Source organism: Culex pipiens, chromosome 2 (genome assembly GCF_016801865.2).
Source record: "Culex pipiens pallens isolate TS chromosome 2, TS_CPP_V2, whole genome shotgun sequence".
NCBI lineage: Eukaryota > Metazoa > Arthropoda > Insecta > Diptera > Culicidae > Culex > Culex pipiens.
In genome coordinates this window covers 143,014,155-143,037,602 of record NC_068938.1, presented here as the reverse complement: position 1 = coordinate 143,037,602, position 23,448 = coordinate 143,014,155, and the positions used below count along the sequence as shown (strand labels likewise).

The window sequence follows — 23,448 nt, the reverse complement described above, 5'->3', positions numbered from 1 at the left end:
TGTGTGTGTTTGTGTTTCTTACGTGTGTTTTTTGTGTGTGTTTGTTTTCTGACGTCTTCTTGGCGTGACAATCTGTGGTTTCTCTCCGTGTCACTCGGGACTCGGATCTCGTTTTACAACACATTTTTTTCACCTTCTTACTCAAAAACACTTCTGTACTTCACTGCTGCTGCTTATCAATCAATTAGTAAACCCTACATATTCGTTTTTATAGCTTTGTTCATGTATAATATACTGTAAATAAAATAGTAAAAATAAAATCACAAAGTCATATAAGAGATATACGTTCTACTTGTAATTTCTCATACTTTTGTATTTAACGTTCACTTTATGCCATGTCTAGCCGGAGTTTTTTATTCTTTTGTAGTAGATCATTTTCATTCTTTTTTCTTGGAGCTGTTTTCTTTTTTCTGTCAAACATAATTTGGTATTTAGTTAGTTCATTTTCTTTTGTTTGTATCTTAAGTCGATCTCTAGGAAGCTTTTAGGTAAATCATTAGATTTAAATACAAGTTACGTTTTCTTTTTCTTCTCTCTGTTGTCGTTAAATATACATATTACATAAATACTAGAGGGGCTCGTAACGCAAAAGAAAACATAGCACATAATTAGCAGAGGGATAAATGCGTGGTTAGAGAGTGGGCAAAATAAGGTTAAAAACGCATCAATTTGGACATTTCCAGCGAATCATGCTGTAGCACATGATCTGCAAATTTAATTATCGTAGTTGTTTGTTTAAGCAGAACGTAAAAAAGCTCGTATTAACTAGCAAACATAATTTCAATTAAATGGCCAATTTTCGTTTGTTTGTCGAATAGTCTTTTTCTTCTTCCTACTTCACTATTCATACTTTGAATAATATCAGTTTTTCTCATTCTCTTTCGTCGTTGGCGTGGAAACGCATCTCGCGGTGGTTAAAATTTCAACTTTTCCGTTGTGAGACTTGCGCTGTTCCGGGAAATACTGAAATGCTGCGTAGAATGTGTTTTTTTACACCGAAAAGCGGCTTCGGAATTAGGTTAAAAGAATGGGGTTCTAGGATTACTATTTGTTACGATGCTACACAGTAGAGGAGGTTGGTTAAAATAAGGGAAAGTAGGATGCAGTGCATTGGTTCTGTACAACGGTTTTTTTTAACTGGATCACAATTGTCCACGGTGAGGTTTTATTTAATTTTACGTCACTGAAAATATCAGTGTGCACTCCAGGGGTCGGTTACTAAACTCTTTTACCTCAAGACCTTTTTCTTTAATTCTTCCTTAGATGATGTTTGTACAAAATGATGACTAACAAAAAATACTAGAAAAAAAAGTTCGATTGTGACACAGTTAAGCTTGTTCAGGCATCATTAAATTCCAAAAATGTCGTCGATGTTTGTTGATGATCAGCCCTTTCGATAGCATCGCAGCTCGAAAAACATGTTGGCGATTGGATACAAATCATTTCATTTATTCCCACTGTGTCATACCTCAAACACTTAGGAGCGAAAGGGGATGTAGTCCTTGTAGCAAAAAGGCACCTATCCATAAATAGCGAAGTTTGTAGGACCCTTAAAGGCTTTAACCGCTGACTACATTATGTTTGAAATACGTCACGTAGCATGATAGTTCGGAAGGCACGTCGACGATTTTGTGTAAAATCGTGTAATATAATGTATTATGTTCAAAGCATCGCAACTTGGGTGGCACGTCAACGATTGAATAGTAAATATGTCTAAGTACGCAACATGTCTGAACAGGATCTACACATCCTCGCTCGGCAGGTACGCGATTACTGCATTAAAATTCGACTAAAATATGCAACATAACTAATATGTTGAAGGATTAACAAAAGTCGGCAAAAATCTATTCGTATGCGCCACCTAAAATAACAAATTCTTCCTATAGCATCGTAGCTCGGATGTCACCCTTTTTAATGCAAAATCGTAAAAAATACGCGACATTTGTAATCAAGGTATCGGCTGCATAGGCCACTAAACAAGGCTTCTCCAAAGCACTGTTGCTCGGATGGTACATAGACGGCTACAAGTCTGTCAAAATCTGTCGCTGTCTGTCGCTCGAATAAATGATTTATTTTCAGTTATATTGCAATCCGTCAGGCATTCCGACGGCTGTATGAAGAATCTACTTAAAAACATCAATAACAAATTTTGTTATTACGATGGTCGGATTAGTTGTTGAAATAACAGCACAACAGAAAAATGTACTGAAAATAACAAATGTTAATATTGCAATAACAATTTAATAACACGAATGGTTCATCTTTGTTATTACAAGATATTTTTTTTTTAATTTACATGTTAGTCTCAGGACTTTGTTGTGTCAGTTTTTGCAGTTTCAACAACAAATCCGACATCCTCAATTTGCATTTTTTTATCCCGCCTACTCGGGCTTAGCATTGCAACTCGGAAGGCACGGCGTCGATTGAAAAAGAATTCTAAAATACCCTGCATATCGAAGTAAGTTCACAACAATACAAAGTCGCTTGAACTGCGAGCATACACAAAGACCATTTCATAGCATCGCAGCTCGAAAGGCACGTCGACGACAAAACAAGAGCAGTCGCATCATGTTTAAACAAGCCTTTTCCGCGTCACAATCGAAACAACCGAACAAAAAAAAAGACGAATAGGGTTCGAACATTGGACTATTTACATTCAAAATGGCATTTTCGTGTTCGCTTCGTTCTAATCTCTCCCTCTCATTGCTGTTGCTCAATAGTTTAAGAATTCACGACAGTTTTGTGAGTGTTTGTTTTAGTCATTTCGCTAAATACCTTCGAATTTCAGTTTTTCTTTTCTTTTTCAGAGTGTGTGTAAAAGTGTAAAGATGTTCTCCTTTTCTCTCTCGATACAATGCGCTTCGTTCCTATTGTTTCTGTGTGTTAGTGTGTGTACGGTTACTGCAGTTCGATATTTCATAGTAGTATTTTGTTGCTTTTTGTATTATTTTTCTTCTCTATTTTAGCATTCTTGTTTTGTGTGTGTTTTGTATTGTATAAATGGCTGTTTTCAGTTATAATGCGTTTTCTTTATTTATTATCGTATCTATTGTGTTGTTCTTGTTGCCGTTGTGTGTTTTGATCTAGAACTTTCGAGCTTTCATCTTAATTAATTTTGCAAATAGAGACTTGTCTTAACAGTTATTACACGTGGTACACCTAATGCTTTGTAAACTGCTGCTTTCTTTACTTTGTTTTGGAATATTTTAGTCGAAAAACGAAAAACCATAGGAAAAACAATAGGACAACACATCGATCAGACTCACCAAGCTCGCGCACTTGTTGTGTGTGTGTGTGTAAGTGTTTGTTTTTGTTTGTTTCTTCTTTTTTTGAAAATTCTGTTCTGCCTATCTGGTTAAACTTACGCCGTACAATTAGATATTTGTTGGTAGATTAAATGTGAATGATTTTTTTTACTTTTGTCTCAGCTTGTTTTTTTTTTGTTTTTCAATAATGAATACGAGTTGATTTTATGAATGAAATGCGATTACTGATGCACACTGCTGCTCTGTTCGGTGTTTTTACCTGGAAACGCGTGGTAAGTTGCAGTTTAGTTTTGTTTTGCTATGACGAAATATTTTAACTAATTTTTCATCGTTCGTCATCGGAGGGGAAGGAAAACGCGCTCAGTAAAAAAGTCGCATGTTCAATTTAATTGAAGTCTCCTTTATCGGCTAGTTGATATTGGTTTAGGTTAGTTGTTTTTAGCATTCCTGTTTTTTTTAGTAGGTGTCTTCGTGTTTCTTCCCCCCAGTAATAATCGTTAATCGTGTTTTTGTTGTTTCAATATAGTTGTATATTTTCCAGTATTTAAACCATTAATTTCATATATACTTTCATATATAACCATTGTCTGATTTAACTGTCAGCACGCGATTGCTGTCATGCACCGCCGCAATCGAATCACCGTGAATGCAACCAAAAACTGAAGTGTAGAGTAAACAGTACCCGTTTACACACAAGTCTAGAACCTATAAAAGAGAGCAACTCGTGTCTGCACCTTGACAGTGTTTGTTCCACAGCACACTCACTCGCGTGTTGTTTCGTTTAAAACGCCCTAATTTGCCCCCGCGTTCGCTACAATAAATACCCCCCCTCGAAGTTTTCTTCAAATTTCGACAATTTCACTATCCAGCCTTAGTCCAGCCCCAGGGTGATGGCCAACATTTTTACCTCCGATTAAACTCGGATTTGATAGCTTCTATGATCTCCTGTTTCGCCTTGGCGATCTCGCACCGCATTTCCCGCAAAATGTCCTCCTTGAAGCTTTCCAGCTCCATCGAGCTGGGCAGGGAAAAGCTGTCCCCGTTGATTTGCTACAAAACAGATACAGACAAACAAACAAAGACATAAACACAAACAAATACTACAGACAGAGACGGCGACACCACTTACCTTGAGTATCGTCTCCTCGCTGGCGCTGCCGAACCGTTTCCGCGACGGCTTCGGCGACTCGGAGCCGCTCAGGCTGGTGTTGTTGCTGGTGGCACTGTTGTTGTTCTGGTTGCTGCTGCTGCTGCTCAGCTTGTGCGGCAACGTGCTGGACTTTTCCCAGGCCCGCTGGCGTCCGCTGTTCGACTGGCCGTCGTCGGTGGGGTCCGGCTGAAAGTGAGTTGAACGTTATTGTGCTGGTCAAGACCATAACTATACCAAGTGACGAACCTCCTTCTTTTCCACTTGTGCTCTTCGCCGTGCCAACGTTTTCGCCATCTCGTCCATCATCGAGGCCATTCCGGAGGAGGACCGTCCTGTGCGTTAACCAAAATGTGAATCAGTCAAAGTTATATAACAGAAACAAGTGCGTTTAAAAAAAGATAAAAATCAAAACAACATGCGATATCCATTTCCCCTATTAACCTGCAACAAGCTTACAGTTATGGCATCCATGTAATTTCAATAAAGTGAGGTTTCTATTAAAACTTTTAAAACAGTCCATCCTTTAGCAACGGTGCTTGGATGGCACATCGAAGGGTTGGGGAAGAAAATTAATAAGTCTTCATGAATTATTGCGAGCACAGATAACCAGTAACGAAAAGATTATAGGTATAATATAGAACTGAACATATGATACCTATTAATTGTATAAAGAAGTTCACTCCACATAATCATTGCTCGAGTGGCAAGTTGTTGATGCAATTGCAAACCTCCTTTTACAGCTTTCATCCATTCTGGGATTCGAACTGAAGAACTTTGGATTGTGAGTCCAACTGCCTACCAGCGACTCTACCGAGACAGGACCCAGGGAGACGACCTGGACTGAGCTAACGACCTGACCCTCTAGGTTAGACGGGGCCAACATTTACTTCTTCGTAATGTAATAATATTCTACAATCTTGTAGAGCAGACAATTACAAACATTTTGATATATAAACATAAGGGGTTTGCTTATAAACATCACGAGTTATCGCGATTTTACGAAAAAAAAGTTTTGAAGAAGTTACTTTTTGCGTTTCTCTTTGTTTCGTCGTCCGTGTCTGTCGCAGATGACTATGAACGGCCATGATCGACGACGACCAACTTTTTCAAAACTTTTTTTCGTAAAATCGTGATAAACATAACACGATAACCCCTTATGTTTATATATCACAATTTTTGTAATTGTCTGCTCTACAGCTTTGTAGAACATTATTACACTCTAAAAAAACCCTGCAAAGTTAGAAAAAACACGAAATTCTAAAATGAAAATTTTTGTTCTAAATGAAAAAATGACCCTTCTGGGTCAATATAGATTCGAAAAGTACATTAAATTTCCCTTAAAATGACATGTTCCAAAAAAGAGTTGAACCAGCCTTAATCCACCTTAGGTGGGTGGTGCCTTCTTTACATTCATAAAGTTAATACAAGAGTATAAATAAGACTTATTTTTATCAAAATATCTGAGATCCGGCCTAAAAAACTGTATAAATAACACTTTAGTGCAGGGGTGCCCAACCTTTTGGACCTGCGGGCCAGATCTGATTTTTCTTAAACAGTAGCGGGCCGGAACTAATGTTTGATAAACGTTGGAAATGGATGGATTACTGGATTACAACAAAGAAAAACAAAGATACCTTTTAAAATTAAAATTTAATAATAAATAGAATTTATTTAAACGAAATTTGGATTCAAATCTTCAAAAAACACTTTTTGTGGTATTGTGCACTTTTATGCAAATATCTAACAACATATTATTAAATGATTTGAAACACAAACAAAATTTAAAAAAATATTCTTAAAATTTATTCAAACAATTGATTTTTTTTTTGTTTTGCTATTTTGAGATTTTTTTTTTAATACTTCAAAAATATTTGCAGCGAACTTCGTTATTTAAATATATATATTTTGCTTTTTAAGCTTATTCTTGGCAATATTTCTGTTACTAAAAAGTTTTCTAAAAATTCATCATTTTTTCTTACTCTTTTTAAATAAAAATCAATTTGAATAAAATGGCTCAGAACAGAAAAACTATAATTTAAGTAAACACATTCAAATAGTAAGAAATTCAATATAAGAATTATTCTGTACAACAATCCAAGTTTGTAATCGTTTATTTCTCAATTTAACGAAATTGTTAATTATGTTTTCTTTTCCTAGTTTTTAGTTTAATTATTGATTCTGAAAACATCAATATAGAAATGATAAAAATTATATTCGAACATAGAGAATGCTTGAATTTGAAATAAAAACATTGCTAAAGCATAAAATAACAGCTAAATTTTCTCAATTTAATTTTTGTGAAATTATGTGAAAATATGATCTCAAGTATTTTTTAAATCTTGACTCTAAATTTATTTATCGAATATTTCATTAACAGCCTTAAGGGACATTGATGGAACTATTTTGAAATGCCGTCGCGGGCCGGATGAAATGGCTTCACGGGCCGGATCCGGCCCGCGGGCCGTACGTTGGGCAGGCCTGCTTTAGTGGTTATAACTTTTGATAGGGTTGTCAGATCTTCAACGTTTTAGGCTCATTGGAAAGGTCTTTGATTACCTATACAAAGACAGGTCGCATGGTGGATCCGGACAACGTTTTCATCAAAATATTTAAGATCCGGCCTCCAAAAAGGTGCATAAATAACACTTAAGTGCTTATAATTTTTGATAGGATTTTCAGATCTTCAACGTTTTGGGTTCGTTGGAAAGGTCTTTTAAATACCTTTATAAAAATGTATAGCATGACGGGGTTTCTTACAAAAACCACCCTTTTTACAATCTTCCGGACTTTATTCGAAATCGTTTTTTAGCATAATTTTTGAAGTACTTTACTAAACTTCATAATATTAACTAGGGTCTTGTGGGACTCCAAGGCGGATCGAATGAGACCAAAACGGTCGAAATCGGTTCAGCCAATCCGGAGATAATCGTGTGCATATTTTTCGGTGCACGTACTCACATCCAGACACACGCACAGACATTTGCTCAGAATTTGATTCTGAGTCGATAGGTATACGTGAAGGTGGGTCTACGAGGTCTAATAAAGAAGTTCGTTTTTCGAGTGATTTTATAGCCTTTCCTCATTGAGGTGAGGAAGGCAAAACACCTATTTTTCGCATGCTCAAAAATGAAAGGGGTCGTACCGCCCCTCCGTCAGAGATATCAAAAAACGGACATCGGATTCGTGATCAGGGACAAAAGTTACCCCTTAGAACAAAGTTTCACGCAAATCGAAGAGGGGTCTGGGCAACTGCTGTGTGAGTTGGCGGAGAACCCATATAGTTTACGATATAAATTAACCAAATTTGGACCAATATGTTTTAGGGTTTATGATATCAAATCGTCCCGCCCGTGTGGATCAATCGGACCGCGCACTGGACTCACAATCCAGAGGTCACCGGTTCGAATCCCGCGGCGGGCGCTCTAAAATTCTTTGTGTAAAATGGGTATTCGGCGCCGTCGCTCCGTGCCATACTTTCATACACTTAGGAGCCCAGGGCGGCGAAGTCCTTGTAGATAAAAGGAAGACACTAGTGGTTGGTACTAGCAATGGTAACCGACAGCTATAAAGTCAACTTCGTTTTCGTTGATATCAAATCGATTTACCAAATGAAGTCCATCCTACATTATTGCTGATCGAAAGGCACGTCGACGAAGAATTTCTGGAGAATTGCGATTGTCACATCACTGCCACTTGTGAATCCATTCTGCTAACTCCCTCAGTATCGGACTAACATTCCCGTCCACTTCTCAGAGTGACTCTACCACTGGTCGTAGCCAGCGCCGGTATTGATCAGCTTGATAGGGGCCTTTGAGAAGGTACGATGCCCGCGGCTCGTGGCAGTGGAGTACCACATTGAGATCACAATATGCCAAAAATCCCTGATAGCATTTTACGGATCTTCGTATAGGATTTTTCTACGTGTAACAAAATGCGAAGCTATTTTTCTTTTCACGTTGAAGTGCCAACCTATTATTAAACATCTTAATTGTGACGGAAAAATCATGATATTCATTAGTGTTATTTGAGTACACAATTCCAGAAAAAAAAAGTTTGATATGTCTGGAGCAACATTTCAAAAGGGCGCATAAGCATTTTGACAACACCGACTTATTACTAAACTTAATGTTCCTAGAGAAAGCAAAATAATCTACATGACGATTTGTTAGGTGGTTAGTGCGTGTGTTAGCATGACTCGGTGGAACATGACCCGATGGTAGGTTCTCGATGGGAGGGCAATGCGCTAGCCAATCGTGAAATGTGTCTTACTCCTTACGACGGTGGGGTTTATTTTTCGTAATTTTGACAGCGAGAGAAAACAACACAAAAACGAAACGGAATAATGCGTGCGTTAATGACGAATGTTAGTAGGCATGAGTAAGTCTACCTATGGTTCCATAATTACCACTACCTCCGCTTGAGGTGCTGCTGCCGCTGTTTTCCGTCACCGTCGAGACTGGCGCAGGTGGGGCCGTCTTGGGGGGTTGACTGCGCTTCAGCTTGGCGGTGGCCAGCTGCAGGGCGAGCGAGTTGATGCCGGCATCGCCCTTCCCGCCGAGCATTCCCGCACCGGGCGGGGGCGGCGGAGGAGGGGGTGCGGCACCACCGCCACCACCTCCCGTGGCCGGTGGTAAAGGTGGGGCAGGAGGCTAAAAGCGCAGAAAGGTCAACCGGATGGGTAAAATTGGAATCGGGATGTGGTTGATGCTGCACGCTACTCACCTGTGGAACGTTGGCGGAAGTCATTATGGGGAAGGCTGGGGGCATCGGTGGTGGTGGTGCTTGCGGCGGGGCGTTCACCTGCTGCATCTGCGGTGGCGGCTGCTGCTGCTGTATCAGCTGCATCTGTTGCATTGGCATCTGTGGAGCCTAAAATTAGACGTTAGTTTAGGTTTGGTTTCATCCGATCCGAATTGTACGGTTTGGGGTTCCCATAATTCTTTTTCTGGTTTTCAATGGAGTGCCACAATCATTGGATAATTTCAGCTGATCTTGATCAGTAACGAAATACCAGCACTCTTCTCTCAAGCAGGTAACCATCAGACAAACGAGAATTCACAATTCCCCCTCCTCACACAACCTACAACACTCACCGGTGGAATGCCGTACTGCGGCTGACCGCCGTACGCCGAGCCGCCGTTCGTTTGTCCGTAATTATTCGGGAGCTGCTGCTGCTGACCGGGTCCGGGAAGGCCACCCCCCGGTGGCAGCATCATGTGCTGCTGGCCGGCGTAGATCGTCGGGTTCACACTACTGCTCGTGTTGGGTGAGCACGTGGCCGTGGCATAGATGGCCGCTCCCGCTCCGTTGGGCATAATCGGTGGCACCGGAATCTGCTGCTGCTGCTGCTGCTGCTGCGAGGCCATTTGATTCATCATTGGATTTTGATTCGATGCTACGTATATTGGCTGCTGATATTGTGGTTGCTGGAAGGGGAAGGGAAAGAGGCGGAAATCAAGGTCAAATTCGGGTGCAGCGAATCGCAGGTGGTGGAAAATCGAATTTTCCTGCTGCATGCAATCGACGGAGTTCAAGGTCACGTCGCTGTTTGCACACAGCATTTTTTTCGGAGAGGGTGTGGGATTTTATTCGCCAGCTAGAACTAGCACAAAGCTAGAACGTACCGAATTGCTTCCATAAGTAATACTGTTGGTGCTGGTGTTGCTCTGTTGTGATGCATAGATTGGTTTCTGCTGCTGCGGTGGTAAAACGGGTGGCTGCGGAACCGGAGGTGCACTGAAAAGAAGAAAAAAACGAAACATTAGAAAATTGATTATCGACAATCGTAATCAGCGCAAAACACACATCGAGTTCTTGGAATACTACGCGAAACACTGGGAGGCCACCGAATACTACTGGAGCTGGAGCTTGTGCTGCTGCTTCCAATGCCAGTTCCAGTGCTGCTGATGATGACAGCGAAAAGGGTTGTCGGGACGAATACAACTGAGCATGAGCATTTTACGGCGCGACGCTATGTTTTGGCGCACCAAGCGAAAACTCGAATCACAAGCACTGAATTGTTTCAACCAGCCAGAATTAGAGGGCCAGTACGTGAATTGGAGACTATCGCACCCCTTCATTTGCAATCGCAAGTGGTGGTCATTCTCTAAACTCTTTGAATGGTGACAGCTTAGTAGGGTGGACACACAACTGTCCAGGGTGGCGGCGGCGCGTTCGACACGTGACCTGCGAGAAAAATCCGAAATAATCCCAATTTCCCCGCTCTCGCGGCGCTCTTTCTCTCTCGCGCGCGCACTTTGATTGAAATAATGAAAGATACGGCACCAGCATCGCAGCATCGGAATAATTTTCTTCGGGGTGCGGCGGGAACGGTCGTAAACGAGAGCAAGAGAGAGAGATTTTCCGTAATTCGGGAGGGAAAAGCAACAGGAAGGCTGGGCGAGGAACGGAAATAAGGATATTGGGCGATACTGGTGGAATCGTGTTAAGAGAGATTTAAAGCTTACTAATGAAGAAAAATTAAAAAAACAATACTGTAAAGATAGATAATTGGATCAAAGAAGACTTTTCTATATTTTGTTGTGCTATGTTAAAAATCAGAAACTGACACCACTGCTTGCACATTTATTTAAAATTGGTAGCACTGCAGATGTCAAAGCATGAGTCATGACTTTGTCTAAGAATCTATTTTCTTATTATGGGCTAATAAATATAACAACCGTCATCAGGGGTAACATTGAGTTTGAAGGGGTGAAATTGGGTCGCACAAATTTCAGCATTGTTGTATGACCAAATCTCACCCCCAGACCCAATGCCACCCCTGATAACGGTAGTAAAACTGAAAATAAAAAAAAATATGCATTTTTTCAAGGTTTATGTCGGGGATCAACTTTGACTGTGTTTTCACTATATTTAAAGTCAAAACAAGTATGGAGTAATTTATTTTTCTGTCTCGAACAATGTCTAAACGCATTGTGTTTAGAAGCTATTTATATAATTTTACATCAAAAACGTTACTTATTCCCCCGTAGGGGGATTGATGCCTTCCTAACAATAACATAGTTTTGTTTTTGGTTAAATAAAAATGTTTAAGATACAAATAATAGGGTTAGCAGATTTCTAATCTTATAGTCTCATTTGAAAGGCTTTTAATTAACCAACAAGCGATGGATCGCATTATTCAATTCAATTATTTTACCAACGACAAGGTCGCATGATGAACCCGGACTCTATTTTCATCGAAATATCTGAGTTTTTTTTAGCATAACTCTTGAAGTACTTAACTAAACTTAATAATTTTTAACAGGGAATTATGGAACCCCAAGACGAATCGAAATCGAGACCAACGCGGTCCAAATCGGTTCAGCCAGTGCTGAGATAATTGAGTGAGAATATTTCGGTGCACACATCCATATCCAAACACACACATACAGACATTTGTTCAGTTTTTGATTCTGAGTCGATATGTGCACGTGCAGGTGAGTCTAGGAGCTCGTATTAAAATGTTCATTTTGCGAGTGATTTTATAGCCTTTCCACAGTATGGTGAGGAAGGCAAAAATAGAAGCATTTTTTTTGTTTAGCAGTCAAACATTCCTATTCAACGTATCATTTGAATTTTAATTTTAATTTACGTATTATTTATGTCTTAAATGTAAATATTCCCAAAATCATACAAAAAACAAAACATTCTATTTAATAAAAATGTGAAACTTATGCAAAACAATATTTCAGTTTTTGCTGTGTTAACCTCAAGATTTTTTTTGATGGGTGAAAATTGATATTTTAAAAGAAGCAAGTAGGCAATGTTGCGATAATTATTTTAATTTTAAAAATGACTTTTCAAATATAAAATATGAACTGCAAATTATTCAAAATGTGTTCCTACATTCTTTAAAAATTGTATATTTGGATTCAATTAAAATATTTTCTTAAATTTTGCCATACCACTTTTGGCAACACCCGATTTTGTCTAACCTCCGATTTTGGTAACACTTCTTTCCTAATTTTGACAACACCCACACATTTTGATATTTTTTGGGCTCCTACAGATTTCTGAAGGTGTGAAGTCAAGTGAAAAAAAAACAACTTTGGAACATTCAATAATGACGTTAAGTTTTTGAAATTTGAACAATTTACTTGATTTTTTTAAATTAGGCCGTTGCAAATATTATTCAATGTTTATGTCCCCCCCCCCTTTAAATTTGTCTGAAAAATGAGGGGGCAAAAAAAATTCCAAAAAACTTCTAAATTTCCATGAAAATAGAAGTCTAACCAACTTTTTCTGCATTGATAATCATATTTAGCATGTTTAAGCTCGTTTAAAAATAGTATGGAATTCCAATGAACAACACCGCAAAAATTGTATTTTTTTTGTATAATGCATTTTAAAACACTTTTTACATTACAATGTTGAAACCATGGCTCGTAATTTCAATTTTTATACTTTTTTAATGCTTTTCTGGGGAAAAAACTATAAATACCAGGCTATAAACTTGCCAGCAACAGCACCGCCTCGAGTAAGCACGCAAATTTATGCCATTTACTGGCCAAAAGATCGAATTTAATGCACTTTTGATCACAATTTCTATTTTGCGAGACCATTTCTCATCATTTTGGTGGCACGCACATCCACAAAGATCATAGGTTAACTGCTAAACGAAAGTGGCCATCAATATCTTCTCATTTGCGCTAACGATTTCAAAGCGCTTAAGATATAAAATTGCTTCCAACTACCGGCAACATGTTCTTCCGCACATTAGTTAGTCACTCACTTGAAAAATAATTCCGAAAAATGTAAATAATTAGCAAGCACCATAAAAAAAACAAACGCGCTAAGACTTCTGACGTTTGAAATTTGAATACCCATTCCAATCGAAGGCTGAAGAAAACCGAGCGAGGAGCGAAGGCAAATAAAGAACAAAGGGTGGCCACCAACACCACCAACATGCTGGTGCAGCGCCTGTTGGAGTGAGCAAGTGCTGCCAGGAACCTTCCGCTATAAATGCTACTTTTCGTGAGTGTTCGCTTAAAATTTCATCAATTTTGGCAGCACTAAGCAGACCCAAAAGAGCGCTGGAAGAAAAAAAGAACTAAGCTGAAAATAGAAAAATGGGCGTGGCCCAATGCACTCGACTGATTAGAATGCATTTTTGAAATATTTTTTTTTAATGCATGTAAAAGGAATAGCATAACTTTTAATAAAAGTGAAAATAAACAGAAATGTTCACAAAAAGTTGCTCTACTCGTTGGGGTACTTGGTTTTAGTGAATTTCAAGGAACAATCCAGATTATCCAGCATCATTCGAACACGACCGCTTATTAGGCTTAAAATGGGCATATTTCCCCTATTGCCGTTGAGCTCGATGAGGGGTGGACGAATCGACCTGGTCTCTTAGGGAAAGTTGTTCTCCAGACGGTTCCGCTCATTTCTGGCCATCCTAGATGTTTCTACATGTTTTCCCCAGGCCTGTAGGAGCGAATAAACAAAAAAAAAATTCCATAGTAAATCCCATGTAAACTTGAACTCACTTGAGACAAGCCAGTTTTCAACCAAATGAGCTGAAATTTGGCGTGAGAGTCCCTATGGGTATGTCCTACAAGGAGAACCACACCCGAACTTGATCTGAGAACCGTTCAAAATCCGTACCCACCCTAATATGCAGTGAATACATTCACATTCAATTCAATTCAGCGTCCAATTTCCTTGCAAGTTTTGCTCTATCATTTTATTTCCGAGATATGGCCATTTGAAAAAAGAATATCGCAAAACTTTGGGGCGATGCCAATAAAGAAGAGGTGGTCCAATATGATTCAAAATCTGGTTTTTACATTTTTTTATAGTATCCATAGCTCCACCAAATTTGAGCTTGACTATGAAAAGTAGATTTCGAATTTATACTTTTTTTGTTGAAACTAGAGAAGTGAGGTTTTTCGCAGAACATAGAAGTTGCTCAAAATGTAGAAGGTCAACAAAGAAAAAAATAATAATAATTTCGGAAAAAATAAACGTTAACACTCTGGCGTGAAGTGTTATAATATCCCCATTTTTAAGTGCTTGTATTCGACTCTTTTGAAGATTTATAAAATAGTCCAAGTATATTTTGAAAAAAAAAAAAAAAAAATGCTTTGATGATTTAATTAGGTTGATGCGCTTATGACTACATTAACTCTAATTTTCGATATTGATTCTCAATGTTACAATAAATTCATGCAACTACGTCCATACAATTCTTTAAAGTAAAGCAAAAATTCTGACATTAAAATATATCTTAATATTGATAAAAAAAAACTATTCACTGGTTTTTATGACTCAGCCTTGAGAACTGCCCTTTGTCTACAACCCCTCACCAATTCAACACCGTATCAGAGAAGACATCTTCATAAACAAAAAAAGAGTAATTTAACAAGTGCAATTAAGAAACCCAGGGAGAGCTCTCAACCGTGAGTTCGTACCTGTACCGGAATCCATCAAAAAACATTCTTGCATAGCATTATTATTATTTACGGAAAAGGGCAACCCACCACCACAACCAGCCCCAAAAGTGTACAGAAAGGCGAAGTAACGAACTTCTCAAGTGTAATAAACATTTCGGGCACCCTCGGACAGGTCATTTTGATGTACGAGAGGCGGCTACTAGCCTATAATGGTACGTTTTTAGGTGGTATTGGTGTAGTAAACATTCTTAGTAGACAAGTGTACGATAGTCACATCGGTTATCACAACAAATGAAATTTTCATATTTTGGACGATCAATAATCCAGGAACTCTAGTTTCAAATTAATTTGCTTTCGGTCTTATCACAACATTTATGCCTAAATAGGAAAACTATTCAAATTATAGTTTAGCTGTGGGTGTGCCCGCGAGTAGCTCTCTTTCTCATGATGTAAAACTATCCCCTTAAGTTCGCGCATTTTTCGCCCACTCCTCCTCCTCCACCACCGACGGCGCTCATGATTTGCATAATATATTATTGTTCCTGGTGCGGCCCTTTATTTCAGTACGGTGCGGTGATGATCTAGGCCAGAGCAAAGAATGAACTCAAAATGAGCGAGCGAGCGAGTCTGGATGGAGGCAGAGCGGAGCTCAAGAACCTCCACCACCCTCACTACTTGTTGGTTGTGGGCACAGACCGCGTCCAAGGAAGAAGAGTTTTCTGGAGAGGTGAAGTTTTCAGGATGGGATTTAAACAAGATGAAACGAGGAAAAAAAGCTTCAAGCTCGCACAGAGTATTGCACCGAGTGCAGAAGCACCCAACATGGGAATGGCAAGATTGTCTTATGAACAATTTGTCGTGTTCTTGTCGCACGACGATTTTGGGCCAATTTGACAGATTCCCAAAATTCAAAAAAAAAACCATAAAAACTCCGTAGATTGTTGACACTCTTCATATGAAAGAAGAAAGAAGCTCGTGCGACAACTGGCCAAAAGGATTTTATTCTGGGGACGGTTTGTCACACGTACACGCCCGACTACTGAATACATTTTTAACTATAACCTGGGACTCAGGCAACCAAATTCAACCAAACTTCGGGACAATGCACATAAGGTATGGTCAATATTTTATAAAAACGCCAATCTTGCGATTAATCGCGCTACATTTTAGCAGCATTAGCGAGTGCACTGAATGAGTTATGTGTGCGAACGTGTGCTGCTTGCTGGCGATGATGAGTTTGTAGCTGGAAGCTGTGCGGCCTGCTCTCCGACGTGGCTTCTGGGGCTTCTGGGTCGGGGTTTATTACGATGACGAAGCAGGATTCATTCAAGAGGAGGACGACGAGCTTTTAAAGCCTGCTCCCTATTCTCCGTGATGAACCTCTTTCTCTTCTTCGGTTGAAAGCTCTTTGCTATTCTTTAAAGAGTAGGTTTATGAAGAAGCTATTTCGTGAATGAATAATGAATCGTGTTATAAATAATGGTTGAGAAATAAATAACTGTTTAGGAGCCAGCATAATTTGCAGCAATAAAATGAAAAGAATTTAAAAAAAATAGAGTTCGCTTTACCAAGTCGCTGGCCTAGTGCCATACTTTGCCCAAGGATTCATCATCAAACTAACCACAAAAACCACAGTGCATCATTAAAAAAGTACATTGAAAAGGATATTTAATTATTCACTATGGTTGGCGCATATTTCCACGTGCCAACAGATGCAACGTCGAAGGGTACAGGAAGTCCTTCCTATGGACAGGTTACCGTAAGTAGATGTCATTTGCTGGATTCCCTTACTCATAACTTGTTGAGTTTTAAAACGGTACAAAGTAACCACGACAAACAAAATTGCATTGCATACCAAGAGAGGAGGATTTATAAATGAGTTTACACTTGGCGGAACTTCCAAAGAGGAAAGAGTACAGGTCAGAGATTTAATTATACCGAAAAAAAAGACTCCAGCTAACCCAGATATACTAACATAAACAACCCAAGTCTACCCAAGAGGAGGAACTCATAAAACTCAGATAAAAAAGAAATCCGGCGAATGTTGAGTATAGAGAGTGTGGTGCATCGGCGTTACAACCAGCAGCAGCTCGACTCATTCTGAGAGCTAAGTTTTCATATGGAGCACACGAAACCGGAAGCACTTCACTTAAGTCAAGTGACAAACAATCAGTCTTGCCATAGGAGAGAGAATGTATGTGGAGTGCATGTGGGCCGGCAGCTAGACTCTTCCCTCTATACACAGTCTACACAATTTACACTCTGCTGGACTTAATAGCTGCTGCTGCTGCTGCAACTGCTGCCGCTTCATGCGACTAGTAAGGAATAGTCGTACAAATAACTCTGCACTGAAGGAAAATCTGTCTTTTTAATTGACGTGGACATGGTGTAAATATGATTGTTGCGTGTAAGATTTAACGTAATCATTACAATGTCATAAACTTCTGATATTTACCGTATGATTAAATTAAAAAAAAATGTTTTATAGAGTGTCTGACCACCAAAAGTAGAAAAATCTTGGAATAATCTCAATTTTATTTCTTCACAAGTCAACCTTCTGAGCAAAGTACATTTTTTGCACTTTTGCTTTTTTTTTTATTAAAAATCTAAATACTAATAAATTTAAATATAATTAGGATTTATTCTGAAATTTTCAAATGAGGATTTTTTAAATCAAATCGAAGTGTTACAAAACTCAAATCCCTCTTTTATGTTGAAACCCATTAGCATCGGATTTAGGCCGTTGAACCCCCCCCCCCTACTCATGGGACGTGCAATGCTAAGTCGGCGGCGCTATGAACTTCTTCGGTTCTTGGAAATGACAATCAATCATTCCGACGATGACGATTGCGTACCATGGAACACTCAGTGGAATTAAAAATCTGAACCTTCTCAAAACTAAAAATTATCACTAAAGCCTTTTGAACTTGAAATAGTTGTAAAGTATAATTTTGTTTAATTTAAATTGAAAAACAATTTTAGTTGGTTTTAGATGCAGGAACAAAACTCCCCTACCAATTAAAATCCATTTCATAATTTGACAAATTGCTCGTTATCGTCCTATTTTTAGTCTGTATTATTTTTGTTTAAGGTATTATCATTGAATCAGCTTTCAAAAACTCGAGCCGTGCCAGGTTTTTCCGTTTTTCTTGTTTATTTAAGGTATCTTCTTATTTCGCGGAAGCCGCGTAATCTGTGAAATTTGCCCTTGACCGTAACATTTGGTAATCACCGTTAAATTCAAAATAATTATTTGCCAGATTGCTCCTCTATGTATTTTAAAAGAGTCTATTCAATCGTCCTGGATGTGCAATTTGAAACCAGCGAATCATTCGGAAATATTTGTGGGGAGTGGAGATATTCGGTGCTAAAGGAACACTTCCACTTCATCCGACCGGCCTGTGTCCTGTCAAGATCCTGGGGTCAGACTATCGGGATACCGCCACCACCTGGCCGTGTTTTTGAAGATTTGCTGTTTCTTGGTGAGAGCATTCCATCATTATTTGATATTTGATTATGTTCCCCTATATTATAAATTAAATAAACCCTCCTACTCTTTTCCCAATTTCCTACTTTCCATTCCCCAATTTTCCCATTTCCACTTTCCCCTAAAAATATAATAATTTGTCAATTTACACTAACACACCACACCTAACTGATTCGGAGCGTTTGGTACGGTATGCCCACGCATCCTTCCTCCCCTGATGATTCTGTGAAATCTGATCCGTTCACAGAATCTGTCTTTGCCGTTAATGCAACGCAGTAGGCCTGGCGGCATTAATTTTTGCTATACACTATCGGGGCAACTCGGATGTACTGCAATGATTAATACTGGCAAGAAAGGACTTAGGGCGTAATCTAACCGCAAGTTCTTCCAGGATGCTTTTTTCGGACTGGCTGCGCTTGTGTCCGATTAGATTAGATTAGATTGCTCCTCTATGAATTTAAACTTTTATTTGCCTTTGTTATAAAATTCGAACAATCCACAAGATTTTTAAAAGTCATTTTGGAACTCATGTTTTAAGATATTATGTATTACAATGTTTTACAAAAAAAATCCAGCGAAAAAAACATTGGCTGTAACATGCCAGGGATAATTCAATTTGAGGTTTAAAGCATGTTTTAACATATGAACATTTTTTCTTTATTAAAGAAAAGTTAAAAAGAATATGAAGGAACAATACTTAAAACTACAGTCATCCCACATATTCGGAACACCCACAAATTCGGAACATTTTTATGATAATTTGTCAATAGCATGCCAAAAGAAGCTTTTCTGTCGACCCTACTATTTTAAGAACCTTCATTTGGACATTATCTTGCTATTTCACTAGTAAAAGTAATACCACAGACAAACAGACGGGACACTCGAGTGCCGGACCATCGTCCTTCAAAAACGGTTATTTCAAATGCAATTTTGTTTCGGCATTCACTCACCCGGCGCTGATGGCGCTGCTGTCGTGACAGCTCACCCGTCTTTTCTCAGTGTGTGTTATGCGTATTTTTGTTTTTAAGTTGAGCGTGAGCACGTGCGAGGCAGCAAACGAGAACACAAAAATTTATGGAATTCAGGAAATCTAACGGTGAATCACAATCCAGGCTTTGCAGGAAAAGGTTGGGGCAGCCTTGGCCATAGCCTCTTGCCCCAATATTAACCCGGTAGGCCTGTTCAACTGCCTGCCGATGTCAAGGCTCCTGCTGAGGTGTCCACTACTGCGGAGGAGTCATCTCATTCGGAGCAACCTGCTTATCCTTCGTGGACTGCTGCTCAGATTGCTGCTGCTGGTCATCCTTTTGGCCTTTTGGCGATGTTGCGCCACTCAATCTTTTTTCCACAATTCAGTTTCTGTGGTTCTGTTTCGATATAAATTTAACGGCAGCAATTTTTGGAACCTTTGCCTTGCTTTTATTGTTTGGCGCAACTTAGGGACCATCCATAAACCACGTGGACACTTTTTTGGAAATCTCAACCCCCCCCCCCCCCTCGTGGACAATTGTCCATACAAAAAAAAAACTTTTTTGTATGGATCGTGGACAATCGCCATACTCCCCCTCCCCCCTAAAGTGTCCACGTGGTTTATGGATGGTCCCTTAACGGAACTGATTCACCGTCATCTTCGACGTTGATTTTTATTTTTTGCATCGGGTACTGACGATCAGCATCAACAAAATTATGTCAGTCAGCTGTTGATGTTTACAATCGTTAAGGCTTGATTGTCTCACGCATACACTGACATGACACATGACAGTAATGGATTTGCATTGGTATGTTTGGACTGCGCATCGGCATCAGCTCACCAGGCAGCGCTGGTGTCGCCGTGATTTGGTGGAGTTTATTAAGGTCGATGGATTTCAAAAATAATTTGTATGGAGAGTCACGTCTGTTTGTCTGTGGTAATACTTTTTGAACACAAACTTCATTCCAAGACTATTTTGTCCAGAGCAGCAAAACACTGCCTCCAAATGGCCTGTTTCATAATTGTGGGATGTTATTGTGCCTCCCACAATTGTGGAACACCTGAATTTAACTGATATTTTCACAAAAAAAGTTATCAAACCATGTATAAAACATCAATACACCCAAAGGAAAAATATATCTCAAAATCTGCAACATTGGATTTGCTGCAGAAAATGTCATATTTTATAACATTTTTTGCAGCAAGCCCGTAGATCATTTTTGCCCGCGTGTAAAAATTTCAGCGATCTGCAGTTCTCACCAACACATATAAAGCTGGCCCGTCCCCGAGCAACACTCCAAAGAGAAGCATATCTTCACTTTTCATCAAGCGTCCATGGCGCGGTGGTAGCGTGTCGGATCAATAACCAAGAAGTTGGTGGTTCAATCCTCGTTCTGCTAAGTGTTTTTTTTGTGAAATACAATCAAAAAGCCGTCGGTAATGTCGATAATTGTCGGTAACGGGCAAAAATGTCATACTCCTATATCGCAAAAAATGCATGAGGACAGATTTCATGCAGATTCTGATATACTTTCATGCCGCCATGCATCACAATCATGCGACTGCCAGTTGGGTGTATGATTTTTTGAACATTGGCCGATCTGGAAACCGTTCCGAATATGTGGGATGACTGTACAATAAAAGAAATAAACGCAGGGTTGTTTGAGCTATGCATTTATTTTTTAAATCTCCGTAAAAAATAAAAATAAATATTTTTTTGTTGTTATTCAATTTTAATTAAAATGCAATATATGTTGTACAACATTTGTTAAGGCCGATGCAAATATTTAAAAAAGTTTTTGTCTCTCGGCCCTGGCCGAGGTCAAGGGGGGGGGGCAAAAAAATAAAAAAATATAGAAATTTAAATAACAAGCCATAGTCTTCACATTTAAATGAAAGAAGTGTTTTAAAATGCATTTTACACTAGTTCAGTTGTTTTGCAATCATTAGTTTTCAAAAAATCTAAGATCTGACAAAAACAAAAATTGTATCGAAAAAAAAGATTTTGCATCGAAAATTTTCAAAAAATCTTAAGATTTTTTAATAACCCCAAACATGCTAAAAATGATTTTAAACGCAGGAGAATGTATTTTAATTTGATTTCAGTTGGTTACACTTGATTTTTCATTGAAATTTTGAAGTATATTGTAAAAATATTTTTTTGCCCCCTGATTTTTAGGGCCAATTTTGAAGGGGGGGGGGTGACAAAAACTTTTAAAAATATTTGTACCAGCCTAAGCAAATTGAAATGTTATCTAATTTTCAGGAATTATCAAAAAAAAATGTTAAAAAAACGGATATAAATTAAATTGTGCATATTTTTTTTAATACCGTCAGTGGGGGTGACATTGGGTGTGGGGGTGAGATTCGGTCAAAGTGTTTTTTTACGGATTTTACCATTTCTCAGATTCTTCTCAATGAAACTAATTTCTGTTAAAAGGGTTGTGTAGGGGACATCTTAAGATGACTAGAACAAATCATGTTATTTTGGCAGCTATCTAAATTTGAGGTACGTTTTTGGCCAAAAATGACCTCTCGAAAAATCATTTTTCTAATATTTTTGTTGGAAAACTACCCAAATGTTTGAAAATATCTACTTCAAACATTGTAGCATGTCAATACGATTCCCTCGAACAAGAAACACTGTTGGATGACTTGTTTTTATCATATTGTTGTATTTGAGCATCATTTTAGTTTCATTTGACCCAATGTCACCCCCTCTAAGGGGTGAGATTGGGTCAATTTTCAAATTATTGGAATTTAAGGTAGTGTTCATCAAAATCCACCTTTTTTTTGAAAATGTTAGTAAACTATCTAAGAACAATTCTACGTTGAAAGATTTTCGATGTTATTTAAATTGTTTTTGTTATTAAGAAATAACGAGAGGTGTATCGTTTTTTTGACCCATAGTCACCCCCACTGACGGTACCCAATTTCTTATTTGCTGAAAATCATTTGGAAACATTTCTTGCCGTTGCAAATATTTTTCAAAGTTTATGTCGCACCCTCCCTTCAAAATTGGCCTGAAAAATCAGGGGGCAAAAATGTACAGTCCCACAAAAACAATTTTTTTTGGGGAAAAAAATTCCGTCAATACTTCTATATTTTCAAAACTAATGATTGAAAAGCAACTGTACGCCTGTAAAAAAAAAACACTTTTTTCATCCAAATGTTGAAACCTAGGCTTATAATTTCAATTTTTATATTTCTTTATTTTTTTGCCCCCTCGAGATTTGTTGACACAAAATCTGGCATCATTTCCTGATGAGTATTGCCATAATTTTTTTTCTGTGTAGGATGGCTAAATTGCAAACTCTGCTTATGAAAATTCTGCAAGCTTCACAAAATTGAGCTCATAATTTTTATTGGCATAGATATATTTGTCAGGGTGTTTTATCATGTATCTCAAACAACTGCTAACTTTATCAGTAATTTTCCTGTACACAATTATTTTTTAAAAACTGATTTTTGCGTTAATTTCAGGGTATATTTTAGAGTACCGTGAAATAACTGCAAAATTGACCTCCCGCGTATTTTTTTTTCTGCCGTGAAAAATCACTAGCCCTAAAGCTTGGAAACTATTGGAAATATTTGCAGATTTTCAAAATCGTGACTTACATTTTAAAATAGCATAAATCGAATTATTTAATGCAACTGACTGTAGTTGCGACAAGCGGCACAGGTTTTGCGAACCGCGGTTCGTCACAGAATGACAGTTGGTGGCCGGCAAGTGCCGGTCACGCAAGATTGGCCGTCCGCGACTTATTGCCGCGGCTCTCTCTCTCTCTGGGGGCTGACCGGAAAGTGGGAACTTTTGTGCGGGGGTGGAACTCGGGGGAGGGCATTTCCCAATTGAAGTTTTATCTGTGTTGAAAATTAATCACTTTTTTGCTTTGCCACCGGATACATGAATACACGTATGGGTTGACGACGCGGGTATTGGTGGGTGTGTTTACGTTGTGACTAGACGCATTTTGTTGAATCATAATGTGATTGGCCCCGCAATGAATTGGCGAACGAGGTTTTTTCGATCGATTTGTCGCTATGTATTTATTTGATGGACAAGTTCGTATGATTTTATTTTTTGTCTCGAAAATCGAAAAAAAAATATAAAAAGAGTGCATCCAAGTAGAAAAATAAACTCTTACTTAATAAGGTGTCGAAAACACATTGTTTCC

At 38.6% G+C, this 23,448-nt stretch overlaps 1 protein-coding gene across 6 annotated transcripts in view; it reads right to left on the bottom strand.

The window, feature by feature from the left end:
• LOC120428521 (protein enabled) overlaps positions 1-23,448 on the bottom strand; it is a 62,453-nt gene continuing 39,005 nt past the window's right edge. For 3 of the 6 annotated variants that reach the window (XM_052706978.1, XM_039593545.2, XM_039593544.2), the window contains 7 exons: positions 10,041-10,152; positions 9,510-9,842; positions 9,139-9,285; positions 8,804-9,065; positions 4,663-4,748; positions 4,396-4,602; positions 1-4,316 (listed from right to left, as the gene is read on the bottom strand). In XM_052706978.1, coding sequence (XP_052562938.1) covers positions 4,170-4,316; positions 4,396-4,602; positions 4,663-4,748; positions 8,804-9,065; positions 9,139-9,285; positions 9,510-9,842; positions 10,041-10,152 — 1,294 coding nt within the window. In that variant the 3' untranslated portion in view covers positions 1-4,169. The remainder of the gene's footprint in view (positions 4,317-4,395; positions 4,603-4,662; positions 4,749-8,803; positions 9,066-9,138; positions 9,286-9,509; positions 9,843-10,040; positions 10,153-23,448) is intronic. The other 3 variants (XM_039593547.2, XM_039593548.2, XM_039593549.2) reach the window with 3 other exon arrangements.